Below are 19,850 nucleotides of genomic sequence, written 5' to 3' on the forward strand. Positions count from 1 at the left end.
GAGCAAACCTCCCAGCATGTTAACCAAACTTCAAACTAGACTCAGGTATTTGTGAATATACTATAGGTATTTCAGTTATATGAATGTGATATAAAGCAGAAGAAATGGGAATGGTTCTCATTTGCTTGATTGGATCTGCAATCGTTGTTCTTAAAGGAATAGTTCGCCAAAAAATAACAATTGTGTCATGAATTACTCACTCTCCAGTTGTTCCAAATCTGTATAAATGTCTTTCTTTGGTTGAACACAGAGAAAGATATTTGGAAGAATGCTTGTAACCAAACAGTTCTTGGACTACCATAGTAGGAAAAATGACAATGCTAGTCAAAAAAGCCCCAGAACTGTTTGCTTTCTTACATTCTTCAAAATATCATCTTTTGAATTAGTAAAGAAAATTATTTTTTCCTACTATTGTAGTCAATGGGGTCCAAGAACTGTTTGGTTACAAGCATTCTTCCAAATATCTTTCTCTGTGTTCATCAGAACAAAGAAATGTATAAAGATTTGGAACAACTCGAAGGTGAGTAAATGATGACAGAATTTTCATTTTTGGGTGAAGTATCCCTTTAAAAACACAGTTTTCTAATTCTTTAAGGAAAGTAAACCAAAAGCATCTCCTTTAACTCGAAGAGGTTATACAGTCAAACCAAAATCATTCAGACGCCAGATATCATTTTGGGTGCAGGACACTGCATTTCATTTTTGTAAGTAAGAATAGGAAAATAACAAATCCATTACATCCCTTTCTGTCAAAGTTATCTGACAATATCAAGATGAATTTGTTCTGACAAAGTTCTTGTCATGTTTTATTACCATTTTCTAAACTATAGCAAATAAACTGTGATAATGTGAGACATGTTGAAGGTGTCTGAATACATTTTGGTTTGACTGAACATAAAGTCAAGTTTATTCTCCCAAAACTGTCCTTATTCAGTTTAACATGGTCATTCTCCACCGCCTCTCTGTCACATGTCTGTTTTCTGTTGCTGTACTTTTAAGGCTTTTATTCAAATGTTTTTTTGTGACTGTAAAATGAGGAACAGCACTAGGTTGTGGGTTTGCTTTTGGTATCAGTATAGTTTTGGCAATGGCCCATAATCTAAAAGCAGCCTTTATGCATAACATTGTGCATTATATGCATTACATTGTGACAGGTTCGCAAAACAATTTGTGTGCCACACAAATGTGCGATAACTTTCATTTAAAGCAGTGTTTCTCAATTCCAGTCATCATGCCCCCATCCCAGAATGTTTCAGATGTATTCCAATATAAAACACCTGATTCAACTCATCAACCCCCTCCCAAAATAGGCTCGTTTGAATTCCGACACCGCTCTCACGGTACTGTGATGTCACACAGTATGCAGTATTGTGATTATATCAAGGTCCAGCGTGTAATTTTTAGAGGATCTAATGACAGAAATGCAAAATAAAATGCATAACTATGTCTTCAGAGGTGTATAAAGACCTTACATAATGAAGCGTTATGTTTTTATTACCTCAGAATGAGCTATTTCTATCAACATACCTCGCGGGTCCACTTACATGGAATTCACCATGTTGTTTCTACAGTAGCCCTGAACGGAAAACAGAGCGCGTTTCATAAATACGTTATCTCCTTCGGCAAAGAATCGAAAACGTGACGACACCTTAGCCCCGTGTCAGCCTCCGTAGTGCTTCAAAAGGGAGGGGTGAGCGGTGGAGTGAGCCATTGGTTGCAATTCGCAACATCACCACTAGATGCCGCTAAATTACATAAACCGGACCTTTAATTTAAATGTGTTCTGCATCGTTTATACAACCTTTTGAAATAAGAAAACACTTAGAAACATGACTGAAGCAAGAGCAGTGATAGAAAGCGTCTTACTTGATCTCCCGGTGGGCCACGCGGGCCATCCTTCCCAGTGTTCCCTGGGGGGCCTCTTGGTCCAGGTGCTCCAGGAGGGCCTGGAGGTCCAGCTGGCCCGGCCTGTCCTTGATCACCCTGATAAAGACATAAAGTGATGTGAAGGAAATGCCTTAGGAAAAAGAGACATTCTGACAGGACACACGAATGACATTTGTGAAGGTATACATTTTGAATGTTAAATAATGTGTTATAGGGTCATGCCGGTGCAGGTGCAGTTGATTTTGATGTAAAATTTTGTTTTCTTCAACTGCTAAGGGGGTAAATCTCATGAATAAAGGCAAAAAAGAAATAATGCATCCGAGTATTTTAGGAGTACTAATACTTTTTGAATTCTGTCTAATAACTATATAAATATTTCGTGTAATAATAAACAGACTGAATTGCAATGCAACAAATACTGTGTATGTATTTAAAATGTTTAATAATTATAATGTAATTCTTCTAAAATCATGCTGTCCATGAAATAGGACCCAGACAATTCTGTCCAGAAACATGTTTAAAAACGCTGTTCATAAACTGAATTCATTAAAATGCCATGCAACTTGTTGCATGCAACGCTCAAATCCTTCACACACGAATGAGCATGTTTCAACGGAAACATTGAGTCACACAAACAACACCCCATCAATCACACTACATGGCAGCTGTTAAAACGAGGAAGAGGAAGGTCTAGTATGAGGTAAAGGGGGGCACGTGCCTCTCACACATGCTACCTTCAGCATACGCCGCTGGAAACTGGGCTGATCGGCTGAGATGTAACCGTGATCGTAGCGGGGGAAGACCATCTGTGCACGCGAGTCGCCCAGAGACAGCAAGAGCCAAGAATAACAGATGCGGGATGAAAGAGCAGAAGAGAAAGTTCAGAAGAAACAGTGATGAGCATTGGCCACCTCGGATTGTGTGTCAGACAAAGAAAGATGGAGAAAGACCTCAGTGGAGCGAGAGAGGACGACGGCCTTCACGGAAGTACAGAGCGGCTTTGAGATGAAGGCTACGACATTAACAAACCTTAATAACAATCTGATTACTTTGAAGGCCTGCGTGACTGCTTTGACCCTGTGAGAAGAGAGGTTAAAGAGAGGAGCAGAGATACAGACGAGTCATCCATGAGCACCGAATGGGCCATTACTGCATTGAACGACTTGTTGACTATAATACAAAAGGACAACAAGATCCTGTCAAAAAGATCAGTCATGTTGGTCATGTTGTGTTTTGGATGCTGATCTCCAGAAAGTGATGCTGGGGTCCTAAACAGCCACGAAAACAATTGAGAGACCATTCCAAAATTATGTTCAGTTTTTATTAATTTACTATTTATAGGCATGTGTTTAGGTAAAACTATCATTTTTGTTTCATTCTGTAACCTACTAACAATATTTCTCCCAAATTTTAGGTAAAAATATTGTTTGTATTTGCATTTTTTTGCAGAAAATGAAATACTGCAAATCTCAAATGCAGTCCTCAAATACTTCAAAGAAATCAAGTTCGTATTCACTTTTAAAGGGGTCATATGCGCGAATACGTGTTTTTCTGTGTCTTTAGTGTGTTATAAGTTGCCCGTGCATGTATTAGACACGTAAAATTGCACAAATGAAAGTGTGGGAACAAAAGATGCATTCTATCTAAAAGCGAATGCTCACCCAGACCTGCCTGAAACGCCTCGTGTAACCACACCCCCACAAATCTAAGTCAGTTCGTGGTATGATTTGACTAAGACCGCCCAAATGTACACGCAAGTAAGGTGGGCGTACCTGTCAGTACAAATGAAGAGGAACCTGATGTTCCAAATATGATAAGAGGCGTTACAGTTCCGTCACACGCTTGCAGTATTCAACCAATCACTACGCACTGGTTAACTGGCCAATCATAGCACACCTAGCTTTTCAGAGCCATGAGCTTAGTAAAAAATCTGAGCGTTTCAGAGAGGCGGAGCAAAGAGGAGATACAAACATGCACGGTGTGTGGAAAATACAGCGTTTTTGAAACTTAAATCGTGTATACACATTGCATTACATCTAAAACAAACCATAATATTCGTCTCATATGACCCCTTTAAGCAATACAACAGTAATATTTGGTCACAATAAATACGTTTTATGTGATAATCTGGATTTTTATCACAAATTTCACATTGATGTCACTCATAAGGTATGATTTTGTTGAAATTCAACAGACACTGGACTGGAATGGCCACAATACATCTAGAAATGGTGATTCAATAAAAATTTGGAATGGTCTCTTAATAATTTCCACGGCTGTATGTTATCACGAACAATTTTATAGAAAAGTTGAACTGACAAATGAATATGAGTTTTATATTTCTACGTATTTGGTATGTCCCACTTTCGCTTTAATGACAGAATGTGCTTGAGTTGGAACTAGAAAACGTGAGGTTTTAACATGGTCATTCTGGCATTAACATTCACATACCCAATATAAATTCAAGTAATTAAATTCCATCATTTTTAGCATCAAATGAAATATACTATAAATACTATAAACACAGCATGTCTGTGTTTTGTAAATAACACTAAAAGGAATACAAAAAATGTCAAGATTAAAAGTTGCGACGGTTTCTCTATGGCTTTATGATCTGTCCAAGGGTTGTGCCACAAACAATGCTTGAAATGTCTTCGCTTTAAATGCAGCCCAAAAAAGACAATGTGGCCGGCCTGAGCTGAGCTCCAAATACAAAATGACCAAATTTTCCAAAATTGTTGGTCGTGCTACTTTGAAATAACACTGGACATAAACAATGTTTTATTTTTGCTGTCTTGAAATCACACTGGTCAGGAAAACAAACTCATGTTTGCTTGTCTCTAAAAATCACGAGGGCTGAACTGTGCTGACAACCAAGAGGCGTTTAGAGGGCAAGTGTCTGTGAGAGGAAAGTGTCTGCCGTAAGAGTTTAGAAAAGAAAACCTTCAGGTTTGTTACATCTGAAGCTCTATCAGCAACATTTGTGCCAAGTTGATTCTGAAACATTTTTGTTTCGTGCTCCTCAAATCGTGCGAATCAAAGTGACATCACAGAGACTTTACACTAACTTGTATAACCCTGAACATCACTTCACAAGTTGAAATACAGCATCCCGGTAAATTGAAAACATATGTGGTGTAAGGATTGTACAAAGATTGTCATTTCAGACAGGACGTGCCAAGCTGTTACCCATTTATGTCCATGTGAAATATAAAACACCTCGCGATCACTTTGGCGTGAGATAAACTGTGGTGGGAAAACTGTGCCCATGCTGTAACATCTCAAACATTTCATGGCTGAGAATATAAAGTTAGCTTTAAAAGGCTGGATGGGCTATGAGAAAGACAAAAAGGTCGAGCGAGAAAAGTGAGAGAGTGAGATGCAACAAACTGATGGCAGTTTGAGCATGAGGCTTTAGTTAGCAGGGATGTGGTGAGCTGAGGGGTGACTGAGCTTTCCCACACTGCTGCTTTACTCAGCACCACACACACACACACACACGCACACACACGCACACACACGCACACACACGCACACACACGCACACACACGCACACACACACACACACGCACACACACACGCACACACACGCACACACACGCACACACACGCACACACGCACACCGATTTACATGTTTTATTGGGACAATCCATAGACATCCATTGATTTTATATCAGGCTTATGATATATTCTATCCCCTAACCCTACCCCAACACCTAAACCTAATAATCACACAAACCGTTCTGCATTTTTACATTTTCAATAAATATCATTCTGTATGATTTATAAGCTGTTTTCCCTCATGTGTCCCCAACAAGGTCAAAATCTACTGGTATTACTATTACAAGGTCCCCACACAGTGACGAATACCAGTACACACACACACACACACACACACACAAGGCTGTCTTCCTATTGACTTCTATTGTTCTTAAATTGAACAAATTATATTTACTTCAGACTAACCCAAACCCTAAAATAACACTTAATATTTTAGAAAATAAATACACTATTTACTCTACATTATCTACATGTATCATTTTTCACTTTAAACAGGTTTCAGATTTAGTGAAACACAGACACACACACACAGATATAAAATATCAGTAAATCCCCCACATTTCCTTGTGTTAATGATTGCAGAGAATCATGATAGGATGAGTTCCAACAAACAGCCCGATCATTGTGATTTTTTGTTTTGTTTTATTATTTTGTTTATTGTTATGGTTTTACCATGTTGTAGCGCCTTGAGTGTAAGAAAGGCGCATTATAAATCAAATGAATTATTATTATTAATATTATTGTCAATCTGACAAAACACATCCTTATTCAAAGTCATTTCTAATCTAATCCTAATTTTGTTTGGATGTCTTCATACGCACTGTATGAGCAAGAAAAATAAAGAAAGAGACTCCAGATATAATCCAAACATCTTAAACTTCTTTAAAGAATCCAGCCTCCTGTCACACACAACTCAGTCTCTCATTCATGATTTATGATACATTATCAGTCCTCTACGTATGACTGTGAACAAGTTTAACAACCAGTGTACGTCTAGTGTGTGTGTGTGTGTGTGTGTGTACCTAGTTAACAACCCACTGGGGATCAATTTGTCACCTATATTTTACCCTAAATGTGAACATGTTCTTAAGGGCACATTTGGGTGTTCTTGTTCATAAAAATGTTAAACCGATACATGTTTTTTATGTTTTTTAGTTAGTAGGTGTGTTAGGCTTACTGCAAACATCACTCACCCTTGGCCCAGTGTCTCCCTGGTCACCCTAAACAGACAGACAAGAAACACAATGAGGACCACAACACTATATGAATTACAGTACAAACACTAGACCTTCAGTCACTAAATGTTCGTTTAAACACACTATATACATTAACTATGGATTTTCTGTCTATTAAAGGAATATGTAGTGCATCCAAAATTGTAATGGCAACAAACAAAGCATCCTGAGATGCCTCACGAGAACACAACTTCATTAAATAAAGGAATCTAGTAAATTTTCTCCTACAAAACCCACTCGAATGCCTTAAGGACACTTGAAAATGGTCATTGTGGAGCTATTTTATAATGCTTTTGAAGCTTGAAAAGGTGGTCACATTTCACTAACATTGTAACCAAAAAAACTAAAACACCACTTTAATTTTTTTAAATCAAATCAGCATTTTGCTTTTAAATATCAAAGAAAAGCCATTGGTTTTGAGTGACGCACGTGTGGATAAATAAGTAAACAAAATAAAAGAAATCATTTTTGGATGCACTCTTCCTTTAAGCACATCAATTAGCTCGTTCAAAGAGTCTCGCTTATAACTTGAAGCGGTTAAACTCAGGTCAACGTTTCCTAACGGTCTCAATTATGGTACCTAACACAAGCAGATAAATAAATGCAAAAAGGAGAACGCACGTCATTCTGTTTACTAATTACTAAATGAATAACGTTCATCTGGGAGAAGAAGGATCCTGAAGCTCAATGCGTTTGTTTTGTGTTTTTTGTTTCACTGCAATCAAGCCGAAACTCTAAGAGCGTGTCATTCACCACAGGTATCTAGTTCCTCTAATTTGAAGCCTGACACGCTCTACGGCCCGTCCAAAACATGTGTTCTCAGACGAAGGCCAATGCAAACGAAATTTGCGAGTTGTTTTAAAAATCCGAAAACATCTGCTTGCTGGGAAGCAGAGAAATGAAAGCGGTCTCTGTGCGTGTGGAGTAAAATATTAACTGAAGACATTTCAGTACCTTATCTCCTTTCGGTCCCGGCAGCCCCTGAAACAAATGAGTTGGGTGCGTTGATTAGACAGTTTGTCAAAAATGAAAAATTGATATGACAAAGGTCTACAGGAAAGAACGACCAGATCAGAGCAAAGTTTAAAACATGCCTGAAAACAGTGAGAAGTGATTCATTCGCTAAGACCGATCACACGAGTCTTCTTATTTTCACATGTAGCTTTTTTCAGAGATGTTCCAAAGTCATGCTTTTTCCAACTAAACTCATTCTACATGTGCTCTAGATATAGTGTAATCTTTGATCTTAGTCATTTGCAAATAACATGATCAAAAGTGTGTGAAGGTGATGAACGATCACGGACTAAACGCACGGAAAAATAATGGTTCGAGGAAAATTGCATAATTGGGGGAATCTATTGCATTAAACAGAATGAGAAATCTGTTACATTTACTCACCCTCTTGTCATTTCAAACCTGTATGACTTTCTTTCTTCTGCAAAACAAAAAAGAAGATATTTTGAAAAATGTCGGTAACCCAAAACCATTGGTCCCCTTTGACTTCTATTGTATGGACTCAACCATTGCAAGTCAATGGGGACCGATGGTTTTCTTTACCAACTTTTTTCAAAATATCTTCTTTTGTGTTCTACAGAAGCAAGAAAGCCATACCGGTTTGAAATATCGAGAGGGAGAGTAAATTATGACCATTTTTATTTTGGGGTGAACTGTCCTTTTAACAGCACAGCTTTATTTGACCCGATTTGTTTGGATGACAGCGTAAACAGCAAAAATGTACATTTACCTTGTGGAAATAAACAAGACGGCTGTAATATGACTTTTCAAAACTTTTACACTTTTTGTCACTTTTAAATAGCAGCCAACTAAAAATATCATTTATGACTTATATTGATACATTTACTATTACCGTTATATAATACACCAAGTTTTGCACTATATAAAAAATTATACTAAAAGCTTCGAAAAAGTATGATTGATCCTGGTCGCTAAGCAGGGCACACCCCGCTCAGGCCGCAGATCTCTCTGCTAATGAGCTGAGGATCCGAATCAGTTGCGTTAAATAAGGCAGACTCACAAAATGTTATATGCTTGCAAAACCCAAAACCAGGCTGTTATCACACCTGAATGAGATCTGTGAACTCGGTTGAGTGATTTCAGTCAAAACAACACGACAAACGCATTTCACAGGAAGCCATAGATTAATGACTTGGAGGCGGTCTGTCCTTTAAGATGAAGTGGTTTACTTTACATTGGACAAATGAGCTTCCGTTGAAAGTGCTATAGAGCATAACAGGACCCTAAAACATTTGCCTGTCTGTAAGAACACAAGTTAACAATGATGAATACTCGCTTTTAAGTGTGTAATCCATTATTTCCATCACATTTATGAACTGACATATATGGTACATAGCGCTCTATGGGGTGTGACCTAATGTGATAATGACCTGAAAATGTAGACTTGCAGCATTGCTGTTGAAAAGTTATCATTTAAAATATATAAGCAAACGTCTTTAAATCAAATTGTTTTTAAGATCACAAAATACATTTCAGTCAAGAGATCCTAAAAGTAGAGGAGTTCATTTCCCATAATTCCACGCAAGAATAAAACCCAAATTAATTTTGACAACTTAGAAATCAACCTGGTATAAACCTATAAGGTAAACAAGTAATGTGATAGTAAACATCAGCCACCAAATATACAACCTTTTTTCAAAACAGATTTGAGATGTATTTACCTGGCTTCCTTTAGGTCCAGGAGGACCCTGTAAATAGAGAATAAACAAATCAGTCGGTACTAAAAATTAGACCAATAGTCTTAAATGTTTCACTGATGTCATGAAATGTTTTGGCACAATTCATGTCACTTGTATCTGCTGAGTCTCAATTATTGTTTCTTAAATATTATGTTTCCACTAAAATTGCTTACAGTGGAGAACAGCTTATTTATGCTTCTGAAAATAAATGTTTGTGTTTGTATTTTTATATATTTCTCTTTTCTATTTTAGCTACGTTCTACTTGAATACTTTGGTCTCTTAAAGTAGATGCAGACAAACTCAGAAATCTCCTCCATTAGCTCAATTTTAAGTAAGATACTGTATTAAAGGTCAAGCGTGTAATTTCCACACCACTGACCTCACCAAACAGAATAGCATTAGCAAATTATTTCCTAAATATTTTTGGCTGGCCAAACAGACACACACCTGAAACTGATTCCCAATGAGCCAATGATAGTGTCTATACCAGGGTTATCCAACCTTGTTTAGTTCCAATTTTACCTAAACACACAATTTTCAGGTAATTTTGAACACCTTGCTTCAGGTGTGCTTAACTAAAGGGCTAAAACTCTGCATGACGGAAGATTTCCAGAATGCTGCATATTGAGATGGGATAGGAAAGAAATCCATCTTTTCTTTCCGGGAGGACGTTTCCTACCAGAGCATCTCACAATCGCAGGCCATTATAAAAAGAATTAGGGTGGCAGAGAGCAGTAGAAACTTTTTATCAAAATACTTCCACCTTTGGTTCTACACACATTCATTACATCACTGTAAATCTTTAAAAGCTGGCAATTACTCACAGGTTTGCCATCCAGACCGAGTGGACCCTGCGCAGTGGAAAAAGACAAAAGCAGACGATTAAACCCCAGGAGTCCTGCACACAGCCTGTTAGAATAAGAGTAAGTGCAGATAGACTGTGAAAGTATAAGCCAGCAAATTATTCAAAAGATGATGAAGAGCAGGAGAAAAATGTAGAAAACAATGTTGTCGGGCCATGATGTCATTGCTATATGTTTAAGATTGGACGCAGACAAACTTCTTCCACCAGTAGAATGTAAAGGTTTATTTTGGAACAGTATGGCATCTTTTATTAACACACATACGAAATGACAGATACTGTAAAAGTACAGTACACACGACATCAATATTGTGTTGTTTGTTACGGCTGACTTTTGAATGCCTTAGATGAAGTCTCATCAGTCAGCACCTAGTCCCGCTGAAGCTCTAAAAGTAGCAGTGTCACAAATAAATCATACGAGTGTGTGAGGTCATCATAATGTCAATGACCCTTGACCTTTAAAGAGTATATTTGTACTATTCCATGTCCTCTTCCAAGATTCTTTAGAGCTAAGAAACTCATTGAGTGACAACATCACATCAAAGACCCAAATCTCTTTTCTTAGTTAGCGAGACTGGAACATGTTAACTGTGTCATATGAACTCTGTAGAAAAGCTCAAAGGGACGAGAGAAACATAGTAAAAGCAAAACTGTGGTTACTTTAGATTTTAAGATTTTGAGAATCTGCTATGAACACAGGATATAATGCAGGTCATAATGAAGGGATTCAAACTGATATTCAGATCGTCTGTCGGTCAAATATTTATGCAAATCCGTAGGTTCACAGAGGACACTTAAACAAAATGAAAGGCATATGCCTTTGTGTTACCGATCATTTATATAATGCAAGGTCTGGTGCGATCGGCCTTGAAGTTTTCTCGGACAAAACGAGAAAACTTCAAACTTCCATAAGTGTCAGTATCCGAGTGTATTGGAACATCCTGCTTGACTTCTACCGTTAAATGTACCGACAGGCGATGGAAGATGAGTCCACTGTGGACCATAAACCATCTCCGCTCACAGAAGTATGATGAGGACAGTACGAGTCGTCTGTGGGTTTGTTTTGAGGATGTGCTGGAGAATCTAATCACTACATCTGGGAGCATTTATGCGGCCTGCTCTCTGTGGCAGCTCCTCGCGGTGAGCAGACACCACGTGCACACACAGGTCACCGCTGGCGGACTTCCTGCAGGAGAACTTGATGAATTGGCCGAGACGTTTAGTCTGATTTATGATCATTGCTACTCCGGGTCTCAGACCCTCAAAGTTCATCATTTATTATAAATGAGGACAGTCTTCCGACAGGTCACCATTGGTGGGTCTGCTAGTTTGTTGACCCCGAGGCGTAAGACTTCACGGTTAAATAACTTTTGGGGGATTTCAAGTTTTGTTTCTCTAATATTCCACCTAGCAATAGTTGTACAAGATCGCAGCACAGCTATGCAGAAAAAAGTTACAAACCTACCACATTTAAAAAGTACAGTGTTTTTTCCATTTCCTGAAAAACAGTGAATGTGGACATACGAGGTTTTAGAAGGACAACGATGATGTGCATCTATTCATTGATCAGACGCTTTTATAAAAAGCTTTTTTCTCTCCTGAAGACGAGAGTGAGATTTCACACCCACAGGTCCATATGGATGCCACACACGAACTACCACAACTCAATTTACGACCCCCTGAGGAATTCAGGTAACCGTAGAAAAATAAAACCCTTCCATTATTCTCAAACCTGCATTTAACTTGTCATGTTTCTATTGCAACGCATTTAATAAACAAACCAAATACAAAACCTCACAAAACAAACAAATCAGCACGAATACTGAATGTTGTATTTTGTTGTGTGCACCACCAAATTCCAAGAAAAGAACAGCAGGAAAAAAATCCAAAGTAGCACAGATTTACCACATTTGTTTAACCACAAAGTGCAAAAGAGTGAGAACGGCGCTTCGGATTACCAGTAAAGCCACGAGAAAATGAAATAATGACTTTTTCGCCTGTTGCCCTTTGCCAGTCATACATTTTTTTCAACTCTGCTATAAATTGCAAATTCATCACAGGGTAATCGAAACGCTTTGAGTTCATGCCTACAAAAGCATTCCTGCTCAAATTGGACTACGTGGTGGGCTCAACGCTGGAAATCTGGGGGATCGTATGAATGGGCTCTTCCAGTTGAATCCAGTCTTAAATGTTCAGTCTCGTTCTAATCAAAAGAATTCTTTACCGTGCTACATAACACCGGAGTTTTCTTTATTACCAATAATAGATCCAAGTCATGAAATGATTACGATTTAGGAGCTTTGATAACAAAAACTTTTCAGACCAAACTTAATGTGAGGTCGAGGACAACTGTATATGCAATGAACTTAATCAAATATGTTAAAAACATCCATTGAATGAAACGAATGACTCAATGAAGCCAATGAAGTCACTTCTTCAAGCTAATTGAAGTGTAAAGCAGCCATGAACACACACGTTCGACCTCTTTTTCTTCACGTTTCCTCTTTCTGCATGAAGGAAACTCAAGCCCCATAATCTCACCGGTGAGAGAGCACCAGTCATCTGGATCTAATGTCTAAGAAGTCTCTCTGTCTCTCACTTCTCCAAAGGGAATATCTTTTATTGAACTGTTTTATACCGCATTTAACGTTCCTTTCCCTCCCACTGGCCTCCAAAGAAAGATGCTCCCGGATAGAAGTCTTCTCACGGCAGGATCTGGCTCTTATATTTGACAACAGGATGGAAAGATGCTCAGGTGGTCCAGGTACTTGCTAGGATCTAGTTTTTAGAAATCATCAATCGTCAATAAAACTCATAAATATTCGGATTCCTTTAAAATGGCTCCTCCTGTCAAAAAATACAGGTTTGTGTCCATTTATCACTTGCAGGTGTAACAAGCTGCACTATTTGAAATAATAGAAATGTAGAATATCTTTATCTTTCTCTTCCTCAACGAAACACGCTTTCTTTTCTCACTGTTCGTGTCAGAGCGAAACCTGTCGTGCTAAGATCCGAAGCTAGAAGAATGATTTATTAAAGAAGGCAATGGCGGGCATGTGAGCGAGACCCTGGTCTGAATCTGGGGGTAATATAGTCTGTTTATCATACTGCTGATCAAATCACGGCTTCAAATGAGCACGGACAGCATGTGGGCACCACCTGAATGAACAAGAACAATGGCAAGTTACCTACACACGCATACACACAGACCATGCACATGTGCATATAACATGCAACCTGGCACATGTTCAGAACGAATGGATCGCCATCACGTACAGAGTACAGTCGCCCCAGAAGTGTCGCCTGGACACTTAAGCAATTTTATGTTTCCAACAAAAATGGCGAAAGAGAGGCAAAAGTTATGGGTTGCAACTTCTAAAGAAATATCAGGTGAACTTTTTAAACAAACCCTGCCTTCACAATAGGACGTTTGAAAGGTTTCAATTACGTACTGTTATATATGCAGATAAATTGTAAAAAAAATAATAAATGACAAATTACAAAAATTTGAGGTATATGATGAAGTACACATATTGTACATCCACTATAAATTACAATTAAAGGAACAGTTCACCTTCAAAATGAAAACCGAAAGTAAACCGCTTTTCCTGGCGGAAGGTCGGCATTCGGTAAAAAATGAGCTAATAAAATATTTCAAAATTGAAAAATCATTTAACTCACCCTCTTGTCATTTCAATCCTGACATTCTTTCTTCCACAGAACGATATATAAAAGAAGATATTTTGAAGAATGTTGTTAACACCCCCCGTTCACTTGCATTACAATAAAAGTGAATGGGGGGCTGTGCTGTTCTGTTAGCAACATTTTTCAAAATATCTTCTTTTGTGTTCTGCGGAAGAAAGTCATACAGGTTTGAAATGACAGAGGGTGAGTAAATGATGACAGAATTTTCATTTTGAAGGTGAACTGCTCATTTAAGTAATTTTATTACACGGCTCCTTGGAATATGCTTGATTCTGATTGGCCAGTCGCGACATTTGCAGGTTCGTTATTCCCAGATAACAACCGCTCAAAACTACTAACCCGGATGCAGCAAATAATTTTGACCGTTTTTTTGTCAATTTAAATATAACTATGTGTTTTAATAACATAAGTATATGACATTATATTTACAAATGATTAAACCAAATTGCTCGTTCGTGACATTTGAACGTCATTTCTTACCTTAAAACCGAAAGTAACCGAGACTTCTTTCCAAGGTTCAAGTAACGGTGTAAATTATACTTAATTAACATCGTCTGCGTTTTGTCATGTTTCTTCCTCCTTGACCCCGTCATCTTCTACAAACATATTAATTCCTCTCTACAGCTTTAGTTAAAACGAACTGTCATTCAAGCTAATTTACAAGATACGAAATCTGGGAGGGGGAAGGAGTCGGTCTAAAAGACATTGAAAAGTGAGCTCATCGGTGCATGTTCCTGCCCGAAAGCATTCTTGGATTGTGTTGTGGTCCAGATTCAGGCGCACACCTGTCGCTCTATTCCAGATGAACAGAGGCTTGGCAGATGTTAATGGAAGCACTCCAGCTTCGGAAATCCAAACCACTTACAAGGAATGGAACAGACGAGCGTTTTAAAACAATGAGTTTTATCATGATGTCCAACAAGAAACAATTATGTAATTACATTGTAAAACAAAAAAACGTGCATACTCAAAAAATACTACAGTATTGAGAATCTGGTTTATATAAAAACGTATAGAAAAATCTTAGATTTACCTCATTTTCTTAAGACAAAATTTTTGGGGGTGAAGAATAAACTGAACATTTCTTTGCAAGATTTATCCATAAGATTTAGAGGCTCGGTTTTAAAAATAAGTGTGCGTAGCGTATAGATGCACAAACACACCTGTCTATAATTAGCATTTCCCGGCAGACATACAAATCTGGGAAAATCAGGAGTGTTCCTCTTATACTAATTTACTGGCATGAATGAGCCGGCCTGGCATATGCAGTTATCTGGAGGGTGATCTTGCAGTAGAAGCGGCATGGCATATCTATACAAACATCTCTGTGATTTACTGTAACGACAGCAGCGATAATGCGCAGAGAGACAGGAAGTGATAATGAATCAAATCCGATGTGTAATTGGCTGCCGAAGACACGCAAGTAAGACTTAGTCACAACTAAAACAAACACGCTCTCTCTAAAACTCATACTCTACACCCCAGAGCAAAGTTTGTTAAGTAAACATTGCATGATGATCCGAGCCAAACCAACTAAACCGAGGGGTCCACAATTAGACTCCAGACAAAACAAGGTTAAAAAAAGTCTCATTCGCTTTGTGACTCAAAGCAAAAAAAACACAATCGGACCCCAAATTCGTTTTGACGTATTCCAGGTCGGCCTGCTTTTTATCACACTGTCCATCTGATGTTCTGCCGAAAGCCACTAGAGGCCACCAGACCACCAGCATGTCAGGTGACATCAATTACAACCCATTCTGAAATCTCTTTCTGGACCCCAAGAACTGATTTCATGTTTGCATACAGTACATATAAATGCAAATTATATGGATTGAGCTGTTAATGTTTTACTGCTTTGTTTTACTTAAGCCAAATATGATTATAATGTACAAAATACAATAATACTATACAATTATCAATTAGCCTAGTTTACAAAGGAAATACAATTTTTCGAACGTATTGCTTATTTAACATTAAAAAAATTCAGTGTTCAGATATTAGACAGAAATCTTCATATGTGTGCCGCCATAAAAAACAGCAGGGTCTTTTTGGAGAAACTGGTTTGATGTGCTGGTTAGAAGCTGGTTAAAGTGCTAGTGACTAGAGATTTCTGCACAGTTACATGTGATGATTTGTCTATGGCCAATCCATTCTCAACACCTGATTTCTGTTCCAGTTCTTCTATTTCAGGGTAATCCAGAAAGCAGGAAATTATAATCGGAGCCCCTAAATCTCTCTGGTCTAGTTTCCCGGACCCGGTTTAGCCAATGGCTGCTTCTGAAACGTTTTCAACAGAGAAACACTATTAGGAATGTAATTAAGACCAGAAGTGGTTTCTCTTATTCCAGGAAACTCAGCGTCAGTATTGCTGGTATCTCGGCTACATGGACCATAGAGTTAAATCAGGGTATTTTTACCTTAATGATTTAAGGTAAAAAATATCCTTTACTGTACAAGACCAGATGAGAATCATGTTGATAAAAAGATGCAGTAGTAGATTTTTTTTAAACGTAGAAGTGCAAATATTTGACTTTACTAGCTGAACCACACAAACTCTGTAATTCATCATCCATAATAGTGATTATATGATGCCATAATCTAGATTCAAAAAACTTCATTCAAAATCAAATTCACAAACCGGTAATTAGAAAGAAAGCAGAAGGGGGAAAGGCTTAAAGAGATGAAAGATTGACAGCAAGAATGTGACGTGGGGTTAGAAATAAAAGCGGCTGCTTAAAAAAAAAGAGCCAAAGCAGAAAGAAAATAATTTACCGGGTAACCGTCTCGCCCATGCTTGCCCTGTACAAATAAATTGGGGAAAATGAATTAATCAATATATAACGAATTAAATAAAAATAACACAACTATGGTTTTTATAATATCAGGAATCCTTGTTCAATTTGATGCAGAAATGAAAGAAATCATTTGGTGTTTAAGAAAGAAAAAGTACATCTGAAAGAATCAAGAAGGGTGTTTGGATTTAAACTTTCAGAAAGCAGCTGAATACAGAAAAAGTTTTTACAACCTGTAAATCTTCTCACGGTGTAAATCTTTGTTGTTTAAGCCTTGAGAGAAAATAAACTAGTGGAGCACCGATATACAGAACAGCATAAACTACACGTGAAGTTCCACATAAACCAACCTGAAGTGTTAAAAGCCGTCACACAATGTGACATCTGTAAGAACTGCATTGATAGATGAAATCCTGACAGCACATTAAAATATAGATTACGGACCGATATCAGTTTGCAACAAAGTGTTGACAGCTTGATTTGAACAAAAATCTAAAGCAGGTGACTAGTTTGCAGTCGATATGTAACCTGTTGTTGCCCTGCGTGTTAAACTGCTGTTAGGCCTTTCAGGAGACCGCTTCTTGAACTGTGAGAAGATACTACAACTTAAATCTTTCAAGGCAGAAGCTTTGTCGACTCACCGTGCAAACTTCAGTCACGCTTACAACGCTACTTACAGAGATCATTTAGTACCTGACATGTCACGATGCGGATGCGTAAAGATAAGGGTACTTACTGGGGGTCCTGCAAAATAGAAAAAACAAATAAAGAAAAAACATTAAAAACATGATATCATAGGTACTAGGTATAATTTTTAAATAATCAGAAGTGTAGGTCAAGTAAGTTTTATGATCCTCAGAGGGGGCAAAAAGGTTATATAAGAGACATTTTATAAGGCTAAAGGTTGTTTGTATTCACTTTTTTACGTAACCTTACCACTTGCGAAGCATTTAAAGAGCAAGACGGGGAAAAACAAAGGTGAACGTGTGTGTGGGGCTCACAAAAATCCCCGAGCACATGTTACGTTAAAAAAAGGAAATGGGCCAACATCAAAACTGTTTGGCTGAAAAGACGTTTTGAAAATGGATCCTTATTAAACAAGCTCCTTTAATGAATGAATTATGTGTATGTGACTGGACAGATCTTTGCACTGATTGGTCCTCTAAATGTCTTCCAGGTTTCCAGCATATTTCCTCTCTCACACTGAAGAAACAAACAGATGCTCGAGCGAGAGAACCTCCTCCATCCATCTAGCCGAGTTCAACTCGTCCCTGCCCACTTCACAACAAGCGGGCACGGCTAAACAGAACCACATCTAGCAGAATGGGTGACAAAATGACCCACTATCTCTATGTAAATAAAGAGTTCTGCCAGTGTTTGATGTTCCTCTCCCAGGGCAGCGGGCCTGGAACGGGTTTGAGAAACAGATGTAAAGAATTGCCCTTCTGTCCAAATGCCAGTTCAATAAGAACGAAGTGATCCCAGATTTAATCGGATGGGAGCGGGAGGTGAATATAGGTTCTCACGTACAAACGGTTCACATCCACGGCCCAAAGATAAAGTTACGATGTGGTCGTGTTTTTGGATGTTTTCAGGCAAGGCTTCAATCCGGTCAACTCTTTAAATAATTTCACATTTAACAACGCTTTTTCACTCGCTCACAGATCAGCATTTTCATGTGTGTAGCTGTTACGATCAAGCAGAGTTTAAAGGGATAGTTCACTCAAAATATGTAATTCTGTCACAATTTACTCACCCTCAGGTTGTTCCAACCTGTATGAACTTCTTTGCACCGCTAAAGGCAAAGAATGTCAGTAACCAAGCAGATCTCCTCCCCCATTTACTGTCATAGTAGGGAAAATAAATACTATGGGGGTCAATGGGACTGAACTGACATTCTTCTAAATATCTTTCTTTGTGTTTAGCAGAGCAAAGACATTTATACAGGTTTGGAACAACATGAGGGTGAGTAATGATGACGGAATTTTCAATGTTGGGTGAACTGTTCCTTTAATACCTCGGAGTCATCATTACTCAGACATCCACATTGACTCACAACCACTTGAATGTTCAGGCAGGAGTCTGGCAAAGATAATGAATATAAATAAAGCAGAGATCAAGAAATAAGACTCACCAGGGTCACCTCTTCTTCCACGTTTCCCAGGAGGACCTGAAGATAACATCAAATATCTTTCAATACACATCTTATAAAAAACATGAATAAATATCTTTCATAAACATGTTTGCTAGGTCAAAATCAAACATACGGGGCTCAGAAAACACAGATCTAAATATTTGCACAATTCTGTCTGAATTTTTTTATATGCGCCACATAATGTTGCTTCTTCCTTTACTGTTTCCCAAACGCTTTACAACAGAGTACACTTCTAAACAACAAACATACTGTACTATATACCTTCTAATATAAAAACCATGCAACACATTTAGCTTAACATCATATCAAACAGGGTCACATAATACAGTTTTGAATGAAGACTTGCACTTTTGAGCGTAGGTGAGCGAGTGTTTGCAATTCTGGTATGACTTTCACTCCAGAAATAAACAAGTGTGATGCAGGTGGTAGAGATCATTGTAAATGACAAACGTATGTTGCAAACGTATGCATGATCGCATATCTAGCATTGTGCTGTTTGTACACTAGAGGATGAACGTTAGTTTAATTAAATAAATAATGCATAACCCCATAATCATCTTAAGTACCCTAGTTAGGGAACTACTGCGCACTTCTATTACTTGGTCTGTTTTTCTATTAACCCTTGTTGTTCATGTTTTTGTTATCAGCCAATGCTTGCGGGTCTGGTCGGCCCCAGCATTATTTAGGTTTTAAATCAATACAGCAATAATACATTATGTAAAATACTTGTATTAAAGATGTTTACTTTATCCCAAATACTAGTAACATAGACACCATATGGGCAGTTGACAAATATTACGTGCATGTGTCATATGGTGTGACAACAAAAGTTTAGAAAAAACTATGACGATAAATCTCTCTTATACACGCTAATTTATTTAATAAATATAAATAATATATAAATTTATTAAATATATTAAAATATTCATATATTAT

At 37.9% G+C, this 19,850-nt stretch overlaps 1 protein-coding gene across 2 annotated transcripts in view; it reads right to left on the minus strand.

The window, feature by feature from the left end:
- Window positions 1-19,850, minus strand: part of col23a1a (collagen type XXIII alpha 1 chain a) — a 108,056-nt gene that overhangs the window by 12,188 nt on the left and 76,018 nt on the right. The window contains exons 3-11 of one of the 2 annotated variants that reach the window (XM_057349330.1): window positions 18,894-18,929; window positions 17,496-17,503; window positions 16,740-16,766; window positions 10,225-10,251; window positions 9,382-9,408; window positions 7,640-7,666; window positions 6,644-6,670; window positions 2,622-2,693; window positions 1,867-1,983 (exon numbers count right to left, since the gene is read on the minus strand). In XM_057349330.1, coding sequence (XP_057205313.1) covers window positions 1,867-1,983; window positions 2,622-2,693; window positions 6,644-6,670; window positions 7,640-7,666; window positions 9,382-9,408; window positions 10,225-10,251; window positions 16,740-16,766; window positions 17,496-17,503; window positions 18,894-18,929 — 368 coding nt within the window. The remainder of the gene's footprint in view (window positions 1-1,866; window positions 1,984-2,621; window positions 2,694-6,643; window positions 6,671-7,639; window positions 7,667-9,381; window positions 9,409-10,224; window positions 10,252-16,739; window positions 16,767-17,495; window positions 17,504-18,893; window positions 18,930-19,850) is intronic. The other variant, XM_057349329.1, reaches the window with a different exon arrangement.

This window comes from Triplophysa rosa, linkage group LG13 (assembly GCF_024868665.1).
Source record: "Triplophysa rosa linkage group LG13, Trosa_1v2, whole genome shotgun sequence".
Taxonomy (NCBI): domain Eukaryota; kingdom Metazoa; phylum Chordata; class Actinopteri; order Cypriniformes; family Nemacheilidae; genus Triplophysa; species Triplophysa rosa.